Genomic DNA, 20,785 nt, shown 5'->3' on the forward strand with positions numbered 1-20,785 from the left:
AGTTTTTCATCTAACAATCTATTGAGGGCTTAAATAACAGTGAAAGTGACACTCATACAAAACACGCACAGTGTTATGCAGGTTCGATTTAGCCGCTTCTGCTGCAAATTTGTTGCATATACATACAGAGGAAGCTCCTGTTTCGTCCCGGGAGTCGCCTGGACCGCCTAAAATTGCGAATAATATTTAAAAAATATTTACCTCCGCGTGTGACTTGTTTCGCGAAAGCCTGAGGCGCAGGTAAAAGTGCCTGCGCTTACGATGGCGGATGCGAGCTTGTCCCATCCGCACAGTTACTCAATCCGTGGCAGTCTATGTTCTGGTGTTACGTCTAGGGGTTCCAACAAGTTATGAAATCAAGAAAAAATAATCACAAAAAGGTTTATCGTATTTTCCATAATGTTAGATTGAAACTGAAAATTAAAAATCTAAAATAGTAAAAATAAATCAGAACGATTGAGAAAATCCTGTTGGATATCAACAAATCACCAACAAAAATGTCACATTAATATTTTCCAAAGTGGGGAAACAAGGTACAAAATTTTAAGAAAGGTTGTTCAGTTTTGTTACCATCTATGACACTGTATTTCTTGCAAAACTTCACATCTGACCACGTTAGTGGGTTTAGTCCATTACTTCAAATTTTGTTTTTCTAAACTAAAGTTATAAATATACCTTCATCAATATACCGTAATAATTGTACAAACAACGTTTTGAAAGCTACATTTATTGGTTTGTCTAGGCGCGTGTATCCCACAGCCAGTATATGGCTGGTGGAATCCACTTTTGACAGTCTGGGACTGAATTAAGGTGGTCCTCGTCACTCCAGTTTGTCACACTATTGTGCAGCCGAGCAAAGTGAACATCAGAGTTTAGTAGCTCTATGAGTGCATGTGGCGCTGTGTTACACCCCGTAAAGTTGGCAATGCCCCATTTCCAAGAGAGAATATGCTTTCGATCTTGAAAATTTACAATTTTTCTCTTTCCCTTTCTTCTAGCGCAGAAAAAGGCGTTTCCACCTTTTGCATTTGGGCCCACAGAGTAAACATAGCTACACACACCGACATGGCCATGTTCTTGTGGGTCTAATGCAAAAGCTTTGCCGTCTAAAACAGTGTAGAATTAGCTAGCCGTCAATAGTTTACTACGACCGCAGAAAAATGGTAAAACTACTACTGTGATTCCGTTGTGCAGTTAGGGGAGGGTGCGTCATTGTCTGAACTGGGAAAGAATGACGGACACGCTTGCTGTTACCGTCGGACCCGAAGCATATGGAAGCTTGGTATGCCATCGACCAGAGATAGGACACTAAACCGAATGTATTATTTACGTTGACGATAACTGACAGTCGTTCGAAATTAAGTCGAAATAAATTCGCTGAATACGAATAACTTGGCGTCAGCTGTGTTAGATACGGATGTTCTACCTGTTGGTGACATACGAAAATTTGTGCAGGACCGGGACTCGAAATGGTATTTGCCTCATTTTGCACGCATTCAGTGATGAAGGTAAGAGATTGTGGTGCAGGGATCTAGACATTGTGACATATAGAAGTTTGCATCGGTCTGGGAGGTGTGGATAGCCTAATCGTGGAAAGTTAAAGGTCTAATCTTCGAAAAAAGAAAATTAAAGAAATGGTAAGGCGACCGCTCGCGATTAGCAGAAAATACGGGTTCGTGTCTCGGTCCGGCAAAAGTTTTCTTATCTTACCAACAGGCAGAACATCAGCAGCTAACACAATTGACGCCAAGCTATTCGCATTCAGCGAATTTATTCGAATACATTGTATTTATTGAAAGAATTTTAAACATTCTGTGCAACTACAAAAAAATGCAAATTTTTGCCATCAGTACTCTGAGATAGCGAGTCCTTGGCCGGGAGTAAGTATTTCAGGTATTACAATGCCCTGAATTAGGAACGCGAGTGAGGTACGTGATAGTTAGCTGCTCATGTTTACACATTCATGTCGAAAAATCATCTGTGTTTTGTTCAGGGTGGGTTCTTTTACCTATGGGGTTGATGGGACTGCATGAAGTCACTTGGGTATGAAACACGTTGGTAAAAAGTGAAGATGAATTGTGTCTTAGGGTCTTGGCTGCCCGTCACACGGTTCTTAAATATGCAAAGGGTAGGAAAAAATTTTAAGCACTCAAAATATAATATTACTATGTCTAATATGGTACAGCAAAACCGAAGACATTCAAAACAGCTTCCAGACACCTCGAAATGGATAAATACATAATGTGTATGGTTTCCAAGGGAATCTCATACCATTCTTCCTGCAAAATAGTGGCGAGTGCAGTAACGGTGATGGAGGTGGATAGCGAACGCGCACGCTTCTCTCTAAAGTAGTCGACAAAGGCTCAGTAACATTGAGATCTGGTGTCTGTGATGACCATGGGAAATACGACAATTCATCCTCGTGTCCACAAAACCAGTCCTGGATGATCTAAGGTCAACTGGGGCCCTGTCTTCTTGGGACATGCCATCGTCACTAGCAACAAACATTGTACCATGCGAAGGATCTTATCAGCCACAATAGTCACATAATCCTTGACAGTAAAGCGAGTTGCATGCTAGCTATGGGCTCATGGAATGCTACGATATGGCTGCACAAATAGTTACCGAATTCCCGTCCTGTTTCATTCTTCGAATGTAAATTCATTCAGAAGTTGGAAACAGGGTGAAAGAAGACTCATCCAACCAAATGACTTCCTTCCATTGCTCTAAAGTCCAGGTTTTAACGCTTCGGCATTGCTTCTCCTGTAACGGGTATTTGTATCACAGATGAGTTGTTTTGGAATTCCAACGTGCCCTTCAGTTCCTTGCTTATGGTGTTCCGTTAGTGCTGCTTCGATGCTTCGAGTGCGAAATTCAGTTCTACAATGACTTTTGCAGCTGTCGTCACGTTACTTTGTCTTAATGCACTACAACGACCGTCTGCCTAGGTCGCTCAACACACGCTTCCGTCCGCATTGTGACTGGCCGGATGATGTGTCTCCGCTTTCTCTGTATGCTGTGTAAATCTTTGATACTGTGACTCCTGAAACCGCGGACATTTCGGCTACCTTGGTTACGGAAGCACCCAATATACGAACACTAACTATTTGCCCACTTAGCTCCGACATAATGTCGTCACAACTACACAGAACGGTGTTCTGACCACGACTGAAGCCTGCAAAGTACATTGAGGTGTCAAAACTCATGGGATACCTCCTAATATCGTGTCGGACCTCCTTTTGCCCGAAATAGTGCCGCAACTCCAAGTGGCACGGACATCAAAAGTCGCTGGAAGTCCCCTGCTTAAATATTAAACCTTGCCGTCGCTACAGTCATCCATAACGCGAAAGTGTTGCCTGTGTAGGATTTCGTGCAAGAATTTGTAACCTCCCCCTCACTTATCGACTTTAATAACAGTAAAAATTAAACCGCGTATACCTAATGGGAATTTGGGAAAAGCGATCGTCACCGAAGTTAATCTGTCGGTAAAGAGGGAGGAAGGGTTGCATCTAAATGAAAGGAAAAATGCAAAAGAAATTGGCGGAAATTAATTTTGAAAAGGGGTAAAGTTATTAAAGAAAGTAAATGTGTAGTCGTTACGTTAACAATTAACTGGCGTTAATTAGATATTTGAGATTTGGAGAAAATTACGGTCGCCAGTCCTATGGACAACTACTATAATAACTGAAAAAGAAAGGTTATTGCACTTATAATTAGCACTGAAAGTGTGGCAACTGAAGGTTGACACATGTTGTGTGAAAACTAAATGTTTGTCAGAAGTAATAAATTTCGCTACACTCTGACTTAATTTAGCAAAAGAAGAAAACCGGAAAATTGAAAATTAATTTAGTGACTGAAATTAATAGTGACCTTGTTTCTGAAGCATTACGAAATTCAATAAAATAAGGCCAGTCTTGGGCTACCTCAACAATCATTTCAAAAGCTACTAGAATCGATGCAATTTAGGAATAAGAGATTTAACTATGAAAGTGAATTAAATGATTCTGAACAATTAACAATAGTAAAATTTAGTACGTACCAAGCTGAGCTGCAGTCACAGGTAAGTTAAAATATGGTAACAAAACTCGCACTCTTCATTTGTGCTTGTGTAATCTAAATATTGTAACCAGCTATGAATACCTTAACTGAACTTTGAAATTAAAGCAGTGAAATCGAATGATATTACTTTAATGCTGACGTTTGATTTTCAACGACACTCGGGTTCATTCTGGAAAAGGAAGGGACCCTGCTTGGTAATGCAATTGGGACAATGAGTAACAAAGGTTCATGCTAAGTTGCTGTATTTTTGTGAGGCAAATGGAACAGTTTGAAAAGCTGAGGTCTGCCATACAGTTCTAAAACTTGATGTGCTTTGAGTTTTCCTTGATGGGTGATTGAAGGTTTGAAGTCGTCGGTCGAGGAGGTGGCGACAGTCACTCACTGTCCGCCGTCGATGTTCCAGAAGCTGGATGTTGGCGCGCCTTCTTCTCGACACTGTCACCTGGCGAAACGGGCTCTTGATGTGCGCCAGCTAATGCTTCCCGTCCGCGACACCGAGTCAGAAACTATCATAGCAAGTCGAGCGCAATTACATGCTGCCAAACCCCAGAAGCGCGGCAACTCGCGGGAGCGTCACACAACACACCTGCTCCACCGCCCTACTCCAGCCACACTCCGCTCGGCCCGCGCTCCATGCGGCAGAGTTAACACTAAAAAAGATCCTAAACACTTTGGTTCTCCACGCGACCTATCGATGTAATCGTTCGATAGCATAGTTTTCCCTAGGCAAGATCCAGCGTAAAAATACAAATAGTATTTACAAAACAAACCAATTACACATCGACATATATATATATATATATATATATATATATATATATATATATATTAAAACAATTACAATATATAAAGACATAGAAGGAAAAAATTTATAGTACAAAAAATGGAAATAGGAGTATATACGTTTCCTGCATTACAAATTGACATTTCGACTATGTCAAATGAATATTCGGTGGGATTCATGTGGTGCGATCTGGGTGGCCAAATCATCTGCTCAGAATGTCGAGAGTGTCTTTCAAACTAATTGCAAACAATTGTGGCCTAGTGAAATGAAATCTCGTCTGACGAGGGCCTCCCGTCGGGTAGACCGTTCGCCTGGTGCAAGTCTTTCGATTTGACGCCACTTCGGCGACTTGCGTGTCGATGGGGATGAAATGATGATGATTATGACAGCACAACACCGAGTCCCTGAGTGGAGAAAATCTCCGACCCAGCCGGGAATCGAACCTGGGCCCTTTGGATTGACAGTCTGTCGCGCTGACCACTCAGCTACCGGGGCAGACATAGTGAAATGTCGTGTGACGAGGGCCTCCCGTCGGGTAGACCGTTCGCCTGGTGCAAGTCTTTCGATTTGACGCCACTTCGTCGACTTGCGCGTCGATGGGGATGAAATGATGATGATTAGGACAACACAACACCCAGTCCCTGAGTGGAGAAAATCTGGCCTAGTGACATGGCGCATTGGCATCCATAAAAATCCCATCGTTGTTTGGGAACAAGAAGTCCATGAATGTACGCAAGTAGTCTCCAAGCAGCCGAATGTAAACATTTCTAGTCAATGATCGGTTCAGTTAGACCAGAGGATCTAGTACATTCCACATAAACACAGCTCACACCATTATGGGGCCACCATCAGCTTGCACAGTGCTCTGTTGACAACTTAGGGCCGTGCGGGATTAGCCGAGCAGTCTGGGGCGCTCCAATCATGGACTGTGCGGCTGATCCCGACGGATGTTCGAGTCCTCCCTCGGGCATGGGTGTGTGTGTTTGTCCTTAGGATAATTTAGGTCAAGTAGTGTGTAAGCTTAGGGAATGATGACCTTAGCAGTTAAGTCCCCATAAGATTTCACACACTTTTTTTTTTTTTTTAAAAAAAAAAAAAGACTTAGGTCCATGGCTTCGTGGGGTGTGCGTCACACTCGAACCCTACCATCATCTCTCACCAACTAAAATAGGGACACATCAGATCAGTACACGGTCCTCCAGTTGTCTAGGGTTCAACCGATATGGTGTCCGCTCCCGGTAGCTGAGTGGTCAGCGCGACAGAATGTCAATCCTAAGGGCCCGGGTTCGATTCCCGGCTGGGTCGAAGATTTTTTCCGCTCAGGGACTAGGTGTTGTGTTGTCCCAATCATCATCATTTCATCCCCATCGACGCGCAAGTCGCCGAAGTGGCGTCAAATCGAAAGATTTGCACCTGGGGAACGGTCTACCCGACGGGAGGCCCTAGTCACGAAACATTAACATATTTACCGAAATTGTCAGGAGTCCAGGAGAGGCGCTGCAAACGATGTCGTGCTGTTAGAAAAGTAATCGCGTCGGTCGCCTGCTGCCACGCCCATTACCGCCGGCTTTCACCGTACTGTCCTAATTTATGCGTTCGTCATACTTCCCACATTGATCTCTACGGTTATTTCACGGAGTATTACTTGTCTATCAGCACTGAGGACTATACGCAAACGCCGATGCTCTCGGTCGTTTAGTGAAGGCCGTCGGCCAGTTTGTTGTCCGCGGTGAGAGGTAATGTCTGAAATCTGGTATTCTTGGCACACTCTGGAAACTGTGGATCTCGGAATACTGAATTCCCTAAACATTTCCGAAATGGAATGTCCCATGAGTCTACCTCCAATGACTATTCCGCATTCAGGAAAGTCTGTCAGTTCCCGTCATGCAGCCATAATTACGTCGGACACCGTTTCACATGAATCACCTGAGTGCAAATGACAGCTCCGCCAATGCACTGTTCTTTTATACTCTGTGTACGCGATACTACCGCCATCTGTTTATGTGCATATCGCTATCCCGTGACATTCGTAGCCCCAGTGTATTGAGGACATTCTACAGGTTCGTTAGTGGTCAAGTACAACTGTGCAGGTTGCATCCTTCCCCAGCATCTGCATTTATCTTGAAGCGTGCATCTCTGGAGGTGTGTCCGTATATTTGTTCAACCCCTGTATTTTAGAGAACAGGATACAATTTCGTGCTTCTTTGAAATGCATGCAATATCAAAGATAGGATCTAAGTTTTTAATTATTAATTAACCACCGCTCAAGTTACTAAAACGTTCTTTATACCAGTAATCGACAGGTTTCGGCTTCTTCATTAAAGCCATTTTCTAGTGGGTCTGAAACTTGTGTTGTAAGTGCAAAAATAAAGGAAATTTAAATAGTTTACGTAACAGGAGATGAAAAAGTTCGGGTTGCCACATGTACAGTATCAGTGCGGAAAAAAAAGAGAAAAATATAGCTTGTATTGTGCTCAGGTAAAGCAGCGGCAAATACGTGAAAATTCTAAAGTAGACGTCAGTCAAATTTGAAAATAATCAGTGTTATGAATCATGGACGATAAATAGTTTGGACAAGAAGAGAATAGAAGCTTTCGAAATGTGGTGCTACAGAAGAATGCTGAAGATTAGATGGGTAGATCACATAACTAATGAGGAAGTATTGAATCGGATTGTGGAGAAGAGAAGTTTGTGGCACAACTTGACCAGAAGAAGGGATCGGTTGGTAGGACATGTTCTGAGGCATCAAGGGATCACCAATTTAGTATTGGAGGGCAGCGTGGAGGGTAAAAATCGTAGAGGGAGACCAAGAGATGACTACACTAAGCAGATTCAGAAGGATGTAGGTTGCAGTAGGTACTGGGAGATAAAGAAGCTTGCACAGGATAGAGTAGCATGGAGAGCTGCATCAAACCAGTTTCAGGACTGAAGACCACAACAACAACATCGTAGAAAAAAGCAGGTGTGGCATGATTACAAAAACTGTACATTTTTGTACATTCAAAGTATTCGCACGCTTTTGGATTAAAAGGAGTTATAATTTGGCACGTTAGGGACTTAAGATTACATGCTTTACCAACGATAAACTAAAGGTAGTGGATTATATTCAGTTAAATTCTATTTAGTGTGCGCGGATAACAGCTAGAACACGGGGAACCGTAGAGGGTGCTTGCATGTGGTAGACCAACGTGGACTGCTTACAAGAATGTGTTTACTAATATCCGAATGCAGCAACGAAACGGCGGAGAACATTTAAAGGAAGCTATCAATAACGGGGTAGCACATGGCAATAAAACTAGTGTTTCTTATTTTGTACTTCAGCGGGAGTGAAGCTAAGCGGCGCAGAGGAGGCTGTCATACAGGACTATCATTCGTGATCGCGACGGTTCAAACCACAGTGTGGCCATTCAAATTTAGGTTTGCTGTGGTTTCCCCTATATCATAGGAGTGGTGCCTTTGAAAGGGCACGACCAATTGCCTTCCCCGACCTTACCTGATCCTAGCGTGTGCTCCATCTCTAATCAATTCGCTGTCGACTAGTCATCCCTCTTCTTTCTTGTCTTCTCCTTTTTTCTCCAGGCAAGCGTGAATTTCTTATTTATTAATACCCATAGAGTATCTCTTTTTCATCGTATGAGAAATTACGAGGTTTCTTTTCGGTATGCGCACTGCTTGACTTGTATGGGGTGAGCTGTGAAGCTGAATTCACTTTCAACGTCTTTCTTTTTTCCTTTTTAATTGTGCCTGTTCCTCGTATCGCTTTTAGAACCCCCGCATCGAATACGAGCGCCGAGTTAACGGCGAAGGTCGGTGTGCCGTCCAGTCTGAACGTGGTTTTTAGTCGGTTTCTCGTATACTTCTTTTCTTTATTTTTCATGATGATGATGATATTTGGTTTGTGGGACGCTCAACTATGGGGTTATCAGCGCCCATACAAAGTCCCAATCTTTTCACTGTTCAGTCTCGCCCGCTTTCCCGAATGATGATGAAATGATGAGGACAGCACAAACATCCAGTCTCAGGGCGGAGAAAATCCCGGACCCGGTCGTGAATCGAACCCGGGATCCCGAGGCAGCAACACTGCCCGCTAGACCACGAGCTGCCACTTTTTTATTTTTCTGTACCTATACTACACATGCGTAAATCTAAAGTCGATCATGTCCTTTTTAATTATCCTCTACATCATGCATTTACAATATCAGTTACAAATCCATTATAAAATCGCTTCAATATAGAAGACTAAACCGGTCGTTCACTAAAATAAAGAACACTGTATAAGAGCAGCGCTCTCCAGACATGGATAAACTAATTTTGAAGGTTTTGAAAACGACATATTGGTAACAAAATTGCGGTGTGGCGTTTACCATTGGGTAAAAACACGTCACTTGCTCTTTTTAAAACACTCGCAGCTCAGAGCTGGCTGACTAGTGAGCGTTGGACAAAGAGCGTTCTATAAACTGGAATTTCGCATGATATATTTCGTTGGACGATTTTCGCGAATTTCAACATAAGATCCTCGAATCGGTTATCCCACTTCTTCAGAAAAAAATTTGCTTATAACTGGATTGCGGAGTAGGATGGTATTGCTTCAAAAAAGCATGGACGCTGTGCACAACATTGACTGAGAAGGATAGCCTAACTAAACCGTCAGACAGACGCATCCTTGCGTATATCAACTGCTGCTGTACATTTGATTTTGCATGAACACTGGTTTGCAGACGGGGAAATGGGACACTGACAGGAGAAACTCAAAATATTTGAACATAGGCCTACAAGATTTCCATCCTTTTCGCGAGCGTATTGGCAAGCCTGCAGCTCCACGCAGTCCCTTCTCTAACTATGTCTCGCGCTCGCGGGCAGAATGTAATCGAGCAGCTTGATGAACTGTACAGATATATGCAAATGGAAATCAGCTTTCGGTTCAAGATAATTAGTTTCTCAGAAATGCAGGTACCGATGAATAATTGTCTGTGTGATTTCTCGATACTATTCAAGAAACTGCTATCTGAAATCGGCGGCGAAATAAAAGTTCATTGCAATTCTGTTCCAAAACAATAGCAGCTTTTGAAATGCACCGGTGAAGAGAGAGCGGAGAACAAACCTGTTAACACCCGTCTTTCTCTGTAAAATATGTTCGTCAAATATCTTTTATAAAAGACGTTTTGTATAAACTTTGAAAGAGTGCTGGGGTACTGTTTTCGTATCTTTTTTAAAAGTTGTAACGCGACCCTAGTTTTAACAAAAGATTCACTGAAGAACTTTCGCGGTCTAATACGGGCCTCGCAACAGGTGAACGGGCAGCCAGCCCCTGTGCTGCCTCCCGCGGCCCAAAATGGAACTGCCCCGGCACTTGCGGTACCTTCACACATTAGAGGGCGAACTATGGCAACAGCAGCTGCGACAAACTGTTTTGAGCTTGCTGAGGTAGTGAGTATAAAAGTTTAATTTCTCGCTTGCTAATGACACCTCTGACGGCTAGTGAGTACATGCTTGTATCAACTGCATTTAAATTTACTTTTAGTATCTATATTTAGGTATCATTTAGTACGTACTGAAATTAAAATGTTTTCTGCACTCGCTCGTACCTTATTCCATTGTATTTAAGAGGCGTCTTACCATCTCTAAATTATGAGGGGTCTCCATGCAACTTCATTGAAACTGCCGTTTTCCAAATTTGAAACTTTCTACATAACATAGGAACTTCTTAAAGAATTGATAGCCACGTTATGCTTCTGGTAATAATCCATTTCGTATCGATAGCCTTCCGAATATTTTTTAGATGCCATTTCTAATGTTTTCAGTCAACTTGTCGATAATACAGTAGCCCAAAAATTAAAGGACTCTAAAATGGCAAGTAATCTGGAATATTAGCTTACTTTTGTTCGCTGCCTGAGGGCTAACCCCAGTGGATGGGCTTGCGATCAGAAGGGCTGTAGAAAACATTCTAGTCAACTACAGGAGCCCATTAACTTGCTGACCGCAGATACCGAGTAGGGGGGGTAAATTCCTTCTTCCCTCGAACAGGGACGCTGACAAAATATATTTTGAGAAAGCAACCTAATCGCGACCAGGCTGTGACCAACTCAACTCGTAATCGGTTTTCGCTCAGGTGAGGAACTGGCGTGTTCTTGAAGAGCTCCACTCAGTGTCAAGTGGTGTGTTGTTCGGTGTCTTCAAATGGAAGTGCCACACTGAATATTCCGGTACCAAAGGTTGTAAAACTCATGCCCATACCATAGTGTTAGAGTATAATTATATGTAAAACATCTTTACTCATTCGGTTTGCAAATAAAACAGTGAAATCTGTAAAGTCTAAATTCATCGTGGTGGTACTCCAGATTCCCAGGCTCATCCCGTAGGCCTAAACAGATAGCTTCCGCTCATTGAAAGGCTATACCTTAAGATTAAGCTTCTCCACTACGGATATTTTAAAACCCGTGACTTAATTGAACGTAAATACATAAAACTGCAACCATTCGCTTTTTTGGATAGTTAATTATTCCACGAACCGGGTTTCTAACCTTTTCAGGTTCATCTTCAGATGGTTTTCTGAAAGTTACATATGTTTATAGCATAATGCTGGCTCTGAAACAAGATGGAACATGCTTTAATGTATCGCCATGAGTATTATCTGTCGATGTGGATGCAAAACTAAAATTTTGCATTTGCTGCGACATTATGGGCGGCTTTTATTTTCTTAGTGTCCGTCTGCTTCCATTGCGATTGCCAGTTGGTACATGGAGTGCGAAGTGATGTACTAACTGGCCATTATAATGTAAGCAGAAAGAAGCGGCCCCTACTTTCGCAAAAAATACAAAACTTGTTTTGCATCCTTACCGACAGATAAACAATACTCTTGGCTATATATTAAAGCATGTTCCATCTTCTTGTGACAGAGCCAGCGTTATGCTAGAAATATGTAACTTCCGGAAAACCATTTCAAGTTGAACCTGAAACGGTTCGAAAACAGATTCATGGAATAAATAACTATTCAAAAAAAGTGACTGCTTGTAGTTTCATGTATTTACACATGTTAAGAGTTAATCATTTCATATTGTTAGCCTTGTTGTGCTGCCCCAAACTAGTCTACTATCCACGCATCACCTTATGTTATGCATTTACTACGACTTAATGCTAACCGTAATCTGGAAGTATTCGTACACAGGTTATACAAACATTTGTCTAGCATAAGTGTGCCAGTTTCGTAGACCAGCCAAACGATAATAATCAGCTTATGATACTGCCCACTTCAACCGACAGATTATTGACGCTTTATTTAACGTCCTTACGTATTATTAGTACGGAAATTAAACCTACATTGTTAATATTGTCATTCTAAAAATTTCTCACGTGTCGAATTTCATATTGCGCATATTGGCAACACTGGCATTTAAACTTCAAACACTTGTGAGAGTCGCTAAATTTGGCTATTTTAGTGATAAAAAAGCTGCTGTGTACGGGATAATTAGCTTAATTTTATTGCGTATCCAGCTGGAGAAATGTTAGCATACGTGTTTTTACTCTAACTGCCAAATACCTGCAACAATTGTAGTTCGGTAGTATTGTTGCAAAGAGTAATCGGTATTTCCTAAAGCGCTATTTATATAAACATTTGCGTGGTTCCCATGAGTTTAGAGAATAGAAATAACAAATTGTGCCCTATTTTATTCTGGTGCAGCGAACCGTTACTTGATCTCTCAACGATAGCGACACTTTCACGAAAATGTTAAAACCTCCGTCTGTTAACTAGGAGTTTAACTTCTACATTTCTCAGTGAGGAGCTCCAGTACATCGGCAAAATGTTTGCGCCATACAAAACACAAGGCGTTAGTATGTCCTTGTTTCATTACAGAAAATAAAATCGTATGTAGTTTTCTTGGAACACAGGTACAGTCCATTGGACAGTTCCAGAAACATGATAGCACTAAACATTTCCAGTTACTGCTGCCAACACCATTCCAATAGAGATTTAGTATCCATCCTTAAATATTAAAGAAATACCACTGATGTTTCTTGTATAGGTTCCACACACGCAAAATTACATAAATAACATACGAGGTGCAAAAGATACTTCAGCCCTTAACTCACGAGGTGTGGCCTCTGACTGCGCGCAAATTTTCGAATTCGACCCCCAAGGCCAGTTGTGGTGGAATACCTCGATACTCCCCCTGGCTCCCCCTGGCTGCTTTACTCACTTAACGTGTTGTTGTATCTCCTACTCCATTAAATGTATTTTTATCATGCCAAGAGGCAAAAATCTACTGCATGGTTGTAAAAATTTGAAAAATTCTTTATTTATCACTTGCATCTGAAAAGTATAAAAGTATCTCAACCTTGAACAACTTTTCTTTTATGTAATTTGTTACATGCTTTTGAAACTCATGGACAAGTGAAGTGTTGTGCTCAAAGTAATCTCTTAGCATGCACATTGAAGAAATGCAAACATCATTTTTCTCATTTTTTAAGTACAAAACAAATGGATGCAATGTTGCTTGGTGATACCCTCGTATTTCATCCTGAACCACAAGTATTAAGTTTTCTGCAGAATCAGCTAGGACTATGCATTCAGTTTCATAAAGTTGTGATTTTTGCCCTTCAAAAACTTGCTTTTGATTTTAGAAACACTGTGGGGACTTTTGAGATTTTTTTAATGTTATCAATTAGGCAGTCAATGTACTCTTCCTGTTATTTCAGATATGTCAGTTGTAACCCACTGTTTGAAGGTAACATTGTTGGGCATTTCCTGCTCAAATCTGTTACAGTTAAAGAGTGGTTTCTTTACCAGGGCATTTATCACAAACTCATCATACAGAGTTAATTGTTAGTCAAACAAACCATTAAATCTAGTAAATCTTTGCAGTTAACAACACTGAGTTTTGCACCCACAGTCATCATTTTGACATTTTGATGATATAAACGCACACAAATTTAGTATGTTCCTGAGGAGTTGGCCAAAATGCACCACTTAGGGCAAAGGTCACATTATTTTAACCTTCCAACTATGCTTTCAGGATGAACATTTTTGAAAGCTACATAAAGTTCATTTAAATTTGACAGCAGTAGTCATTTCTGCTTTGTTACTACACACCATTTACAACTCTATCATCTTTGCTGCCATTGTCTTTGAAAAACTGCTGGATCTTTTCAGTTGTTTCTTCACTTATACCTACTCCTTTCTTCTTTCTTAAAACTGGTAGAATGCCTTACTCTTTCACTAATTTTCAGGTTGCTCTACGCAAACTGTCAAAAATGTTGAACCAATTACCAATGTGTTCTCTTAATCATGAGTCAGGGCTCAAACTAAAAATTTTCACTTCTTCCTCTTTAGATGTCACTGAACACTTACTTTATAATTTCTCAATTAAGCTCAAATATTTTGTGCCGAATGGTTCTGGAGATAGGTTTCTTTTTTTTTTAATTTTGGAGAAGTACTTTTGGTATCTTCATTATTAAAACCTGATTCTAGGTGTTTCCTAATTTGGTCTGCAATTTGTTATATCTTGCTTTCAATAGCAGCTTTTTTTCTGCTACTCAGTTTTCTTATATTCAAAGTAGGAAATACCTCTAAATTAGAAAAAGCAAAATTAAATTTGCTGGCAGTTTCCTCATTAGGAACATGAATGTCATTAATAAGGTTACATGATTCTGATTCTGGATTTATAATAAATATTTTTGAGTAACAGTTTGGGCACAGGGAATATTTCCAGCAATCACATAAAGATGAACCAGGAAGCTGTTTTACTCAGTCTTAACAAGGACAAATGTTCAAGTTTTATTTCCATCGAATCCAAGTTTTCTTTCCCTCAACCCTCTAATAACTGGCTTTTTATGAACTTTGAGTGGATCACAGCCTTTTTTCCAAAAATGTGGTTGTATTTCATACATTTTTTCTCATGATACAAACTGATTATGCAGAACAACTTACTTGTAATTTAAACAAAGTTTATCTATCTTCACCAAAGTCATTAAAATTTTATAAGTTTTTTAAACTGAACCATAAACTGTTTTGTGACTCTCTTCAGTTACTGTTTGTCCAACAGAACACTGTTCATCCATTTTATTGCATTGCAATTAGCTTTTCAGGTTTATTTATTATTAAATTTTAAAATTATTTTAATTAACTAAAAATTATGCTCATGGCAAAAGCACACAAAATACTCTACACTTTCAGTGAAGTATGTACAAGCACTCTGAGAGGTTTCTGAACAATGCCACACCCAGCAAATATGGTGGTGGTGGTGGTGGGAGGGGGGTTACACGTTTGATGTGTAGACTTGTCACTGACTCCAGGGCCCCTGTGCAGACTTGTCACTGGGTCCCCTGAGCTCCTGTATGCACTTGTCTTGAGGACTAAACTCATGTGCACAAAACTGCAGCCTTCTCAACAACAGAGAAATTTCACATGTTTATTGTTTTACTTTTATCATTTTGAGCATGTAGTAATGTGCAAATTTTTTCAACAGAACTAAAGCAAAATCTCCTATTTAATATTTTGTTATTAAAATACATAATACTAAATATAGGGTGATATTGTTAACTAAATATAGGTTACAACTAAATTTTATTACAGTGAAACACTAAACCATTTAAATAGTTCTTATGTAATGTGAATTATTTTCTCATTTTCAAAAATTCGTATCTTTCTTCACTCTGAAATATCAGCTTGAAATTTTTATAGTACTTTGCTATCTAGGCAAATAAAATGCACAAAAATCATTTTTTTTATATTCAATACCACCAGAGATAACTAGCCCCAAACTTTACAAAAAATGATTTACAAATTTCAAAAGTTATAAAAAAATCAAGGAATCACTTGTCAGTGTTCTTTATCTATATACGGCTAGTAGTTTGATATCTAACTAGAGAAAAATGCAGTGATAAATCACTCCATGGTTGTTATTTCTGGGTCTCAAAAGTGGATTTTCTAAATTTTCATACCAAACTTTGGAGGTCATTTTCACTGGTTACTTTTGAATTTAGGGTATTTTGTGCAATAAACAATGCTGTAGTGGAGACTTTTCTAAAAACAGGCATGCCAGTTGCAATGCTGTAACTAAATCCAGTGCAGAGGCATTCAAATTAATGCTAATGTCTCCAAATTGAAAAACTGTTGTGTGCTTGCAAATAAAAATGGCCACCACTCAGTGACAGTGCAAGGTAGTTTAAAAAATTTGTTTTGAACTTCTCAATTATAGGATAATCACGTATAAGAAACCAAAATATTTAAAACTGGATAACGTCATATGGATTGACCCCATTTTAAAATAGACACTGCCCAGGTGGGAGGTGATCAGAGGGGGGGGGGGGGTGTAGGAGGTACCCAGTTGGAGTTGTAGCACAGACAAGGTCACCTTTCCAAATAACTTTTCACCTAGAACATCTTTCTATTCAGTGAATCATTTCAAGATTTTTACCGGTCTAGAGTTGAAATGAACACACTGCATATTAAGAATAGTAAAGAGCCAAACACAGACAATTGTGGTACACTGTTTGATATGCAAGGAATTTGATCTCATATTGTTGAACTGCATAATTGGTATTGTTACTTGGGTAGGATATGATCAGAGATAGCTATGATTCTATACAAGCACAGTAGTAGACTTTGTTGCAGTGCTTCATGGCTGACAAATACCTTGCTGAGATCCACAAGGATAGCATTAACTGTTAATCTTCATTCAAATATTGGTAGTGTAAATGAAACAATGCTTTTGGCTGCTTTTACTGTTAAAAAGCCTGACTTGAAGCCATAATGACACATTAAGAATATTACTCAGGCAGATGTTGATTGATTTGGAGCTGTACACAATATTCCACAACTTTTGAAATCATGGGTATGAGAGAGTTTTGATGGTAATTATTACAACTAGACTTGCAACCTTTCTTGGTGAGATGAGTAATGATTGTCATTTGCAAGGATGAAGGGAAAAAGCCAGTGACAAACATATGGTTTATAAGAAAATATAGTGTTGCGCTATTACCTCCATAATTTTGTAAATCACAAAATTGGAGACTCCATTAAACATCTTCAGATTTTGAGTAAGTTAATTTTGCTACTGCAAAACTGGAGATGAGAATAGAGCCTGATTGTGAAGTAACCAAGTAATATACAAAACTAATCCAAGTAACACAAATATGGCTTAATTTGTAAACCTCTTAACAATTACAGAAATAAGCTTCGTGTAACTCCACACACAAGAAAAGACAAGACTTGTGCAGAAAGTGCAACATAAGCAATACACAGGACAACTGATGTGAGCAATACAATCTAAAAGAACATAGTGAAAGTCAGTCAGTTCTGTTCCTTGTATAAGTGCGAGTCACCGGTAGATGCTGTGGTGGAGACTGTGTCATATACACATTTCCTTCAGGTTGCCTCTAGTGGCTGGCCCATACTGATGTAGATGGCCATTGATTTGAGTACACATGCACATGCACGGTCACAGGGCACTACAGGTTTCCCACTCAACTCACTTGTTCTGTATACAACATGTTGTGTTCATTTTGTTATATTTATCTGTATAATAGTTAGTGATCCAACATTCAGTGATGATTGCATGTGTCTTCAGCAGTTATCTAACCATTTTAACTTTTAATTATTGCCAAAAGTATTTATGAATTTTCAAAGGTTTAAGTAATGTTGCTGATATGTTGCACTAATATAAATTCTGTAATTTTTATAATTACTATTAAAGCGACTGTGCAGTGTAATTTGTAGGATTCTGAGGTACCCATTTCTTGACATATTGGGAATTCAGCCATCTTTAATATGCACACCCTTTGCTGCATTGCTAATTGTCATGACTTCTATTCTAGTACTCCAGGAAATCTACCAAAAGTTCGCTTCCTGCCACTTGCCACCTCTGTGTTAGCCCTGCCCTCAGCTGGGGATCTCTTGTGTTTACATATTATGTCCACTGACAGCTTGAAAAATTGTCGTTACCTCCCACCATGTCTCTAATCCCATTGGTCATACTTCATACTTATTGTAAAAATGTTGTGCTTATCTAACCACTGATTATGCGTGTGCAAGTATAAAATATTTTTTGTTGTCTAATACAACTTTTTCATGTTGCAGCATTGCTTGCTAAAGATCTGCCCTTGATTTGGAATGTCTGAGATACCAGAAGAGATTCTGCATACTCCTAAGGTGAGAAATACCCAGCTATGAAATAGATTAAAAGTTTCTATAATTAAATGTGTGGGAAATGGTGTGAATTACATAACTGAATGGTTATTTTCTTGCACAAAAGTTTTGGTTGAATATTTTAACTGCAGTTTCCAACTTTGGGTGAATCAGACCAACTTTAGGTCTATACGTTGTTGCAGGGGTAACTTCAGCTCTCTGTTCATCACATAAGACTTCGGTGTTCATTATGCTGTGAGGCCAGCTAGCTACCATGTACTACATTCTCAGTATTTTACAATTCTTGGAAAAATACCTTTGTTCTCACCTGAACACTCTAAGAGACTAACTAGACAAAAAATGTCAATTATGAGCCTTCATCTTTTTGATATTCTGTACTTACTGATAGAATTCACTGTCAAGGCTGTGGTTGTAAGCCTGCTGTTCATGTGTTCATGTGTATAGACTTTCCTTAGTGTGGTGGCCTCTTTAGTGTCATTTGATCACTGTGGGAAATGCACAGAGATTGACACTGTAGAAAATGGGCTAGAAAAACAAAGGTTTCACCTATAAATGCTACAAGATATAAAGTAACATCAATATAGAGATATAAATGAAGAAATTAATTTGATAAAAATAACTGCCAGCAGCAGAACAACAAATGATCATTGAAATATACAATATATTAATATAACCTTCAAATGCTATTCAAGAACAGTATAGACAGTGTGTCATTCAACAATACAAGATAAGAGAAATTGAATCAAATAAAATATCTAGTAATTAAATACTAAGTTATTTTACATCAAACTAATTAATTAGTCTTATTGAAGGCTTAATGCTGTGTAACACAATAGCACACAGTAAATTATAAGTATTGGCAATATGTACATAACATATCTTGCTGTTAAATGTATAGTCATTAGACATTAACACCTCCTGCTATAAAAAGGATGAGCTACTTTTAGACCCAGCCTAAGTGGTCAGATGCAGTGTTTTGCATGTGCGTGTGAGGGGGAGTGTTTGTTTTGTTTTTGATAAATCTCTTTCTAATTGAATTATTCCTTGTAAATATAATACAAAGTCCTGTGTGGAATATAAATTATAAAAGGGTAATGTATCTTTTGACCATTCATGTATCAGATGATGAATGAAACATGTTCAGCTATCAAGGTGGCTGTTCATGAAGCCTAACATTTACAATACCAGAACATTATTGAAGGATTTCTCAAACTCAAAGAAATTCTGGTCTTATTAAAGGCTGTTATTGGCACCAGACTTAATGCTCAGACGCTAATGGACAAAACAGAACATGCAACAGAGTAACAAAGTACAAGCATATATACTTAACTCAGTTTTCAAATGTTTGACAATGAAAATCCTGCAATATTTCCCCAGTTTAGTTCACACACCACTGAAAAGGTGAGACATATAGATACTTGTGTCAGTGACATAGAGGACCAGGTGAAATCACTAAAACTGAACAATGCTCCAGGACCCAATAGAATCCCTATCAAATTGTATACAGAATTTGCAACTGAGTTAGAGCTTTTCTTTTCATATTCTCCCATAGATACCTCAAAAACTGTGCTCAGTAGTGGAAAAAGAGAACAAATCACATCCATCTACAAGAAGGGTAGCAGAAGAGAGGGGAAAAAGACCTACCATCCAGTATCCTTTATTATACACTGAGTTGAGGAGTCATGGAATACCTCCTAATATTGTTGGACCTCCTTTCACCCAGCACAGTGCAGCAGCTTGACATGGCATGCACTCAGTAGTCATTGGAAGTCTCCTGCAGAAATATTGAGCCATTCTGCCTCTATAGCCATCCATAATTGTGAAAATGCTGCCGGTGGAGCATTTTTGTGCAAAAATGACCTCTAGAACATGTCCCCATTCATGAGGGGTGGTCATGGTGGGCAAATCACTTTCTCAAATTGCCCAGAATGTTCAAACCAATTGCAAACAGTTGTTGCCCAGTGACATGACACATTGTCACCAGTAAAAAATTTTTCATTGTTTCAGAACATGAAGTCCATGAATGGCTGCCAAACAGTATCATTCTGGATAATCATTTTAGTCACTGATTGGCTCAATTGGATCAAAAGACCCAGTCCATTCCATGTGAACACAGTCCACACCATTATGTAGCCACCATTAGTCTGCACAGTGCATTTTTGACAATTTTGGTCCAGCGCTTTGTGGGGTCTGCAGTACACTCTAACCCAACAGTCATCCCCCTGCGGGTCCCGGGATTAGAATAGGACAGAGGTATTCCTGCCTGTCATAAGAGGTGACTGAAAGGAGTCTCACACATTTTGGCCTTTGTGATGGTTTCTGTAGGGTTTGACATCCATACTTCAAAATTTTCTTGAAGAGTGAGCCAATTGGGGAAGGGCACCTTACATGGTGCATCATGTCCAATGTGCATTGATATCTTTAGCCCATTTTCTGATCGTTGCATTTCAGTACCATTCATTCTCCATCTCTTGTGCGAGGACACCTTCCTGGGTGCATTTTCCACCATGCACTGTACAGTGTCGCTTCCTTTGTCGATGATAACCATGGACTTCTTTACACCTGATATCCAGCATGATAGTCAGTCCGTTGTGGTGGCCCACCATGTATCCTGTTGGTTTTTAGTCCCCTGACCACACAGGGATCACTCTGCTGATGCCTGCACTGTTAACTCCCCATATATTCCAAGGGGTTGATGCCCATCCTCCTGGGGCATCAGGAGCCCCGGCAGTGGCCATCCTGACAGGTGGCCTTTGCTCCGGCTGGCTGGTGCCAATGGGGAGGGCCCCTGGTCGGAG

At 39.9% G+C, this 20,785-nt stretch overlaps 1 protein-coding gene across 2 annotated transcripts in view; it reads left to right on the forward strand.

Moving 5' to 3' along the window:
• The first annotated feature begins 10,111 nt into the window (after positions 1–10,111).
• LOC126267457 (uncharacterized) overlaps positions 10,112–20,785 on the forward strand; it is a 395,985-nt gene continuing 385,311 nt past the window's right edge. The window contains exons 1-2 of one of the 2 annotated variants that reach the window (XM_049972726.1): positions 10,112–10,270; positions 17,919–17,990. In XM_049972726.1, coding sequence (XP_049828683.1) covers positions 17,952–17,990 — 39 coding nt within the window. In that variant the 5' untranslated portion in view covers positions 10,112–10,270; positions 17,919–17,951. The remainder of the gene's footprint in view (positions 10,271–17,918; positions 17,991–20,785) is intronic. The other variant, XM_049972727.1, reaches the window with a different exon arrangement.

Source organism: Schistocerca gregaria, chromosome 4, assembly GCF_023897955.1.
Source record: "Schistocerca gregaria isolate iqSchGreg1 chromosome 4, iqSchGreg1.2, whole genome shotgun sequence".
Lineage (NCBI taxonomy): Eukaryota > Metazoa > Arthropoda > Insecta > Orthoptera > Acrididae > Schistocerca > Schistocerca gregaria.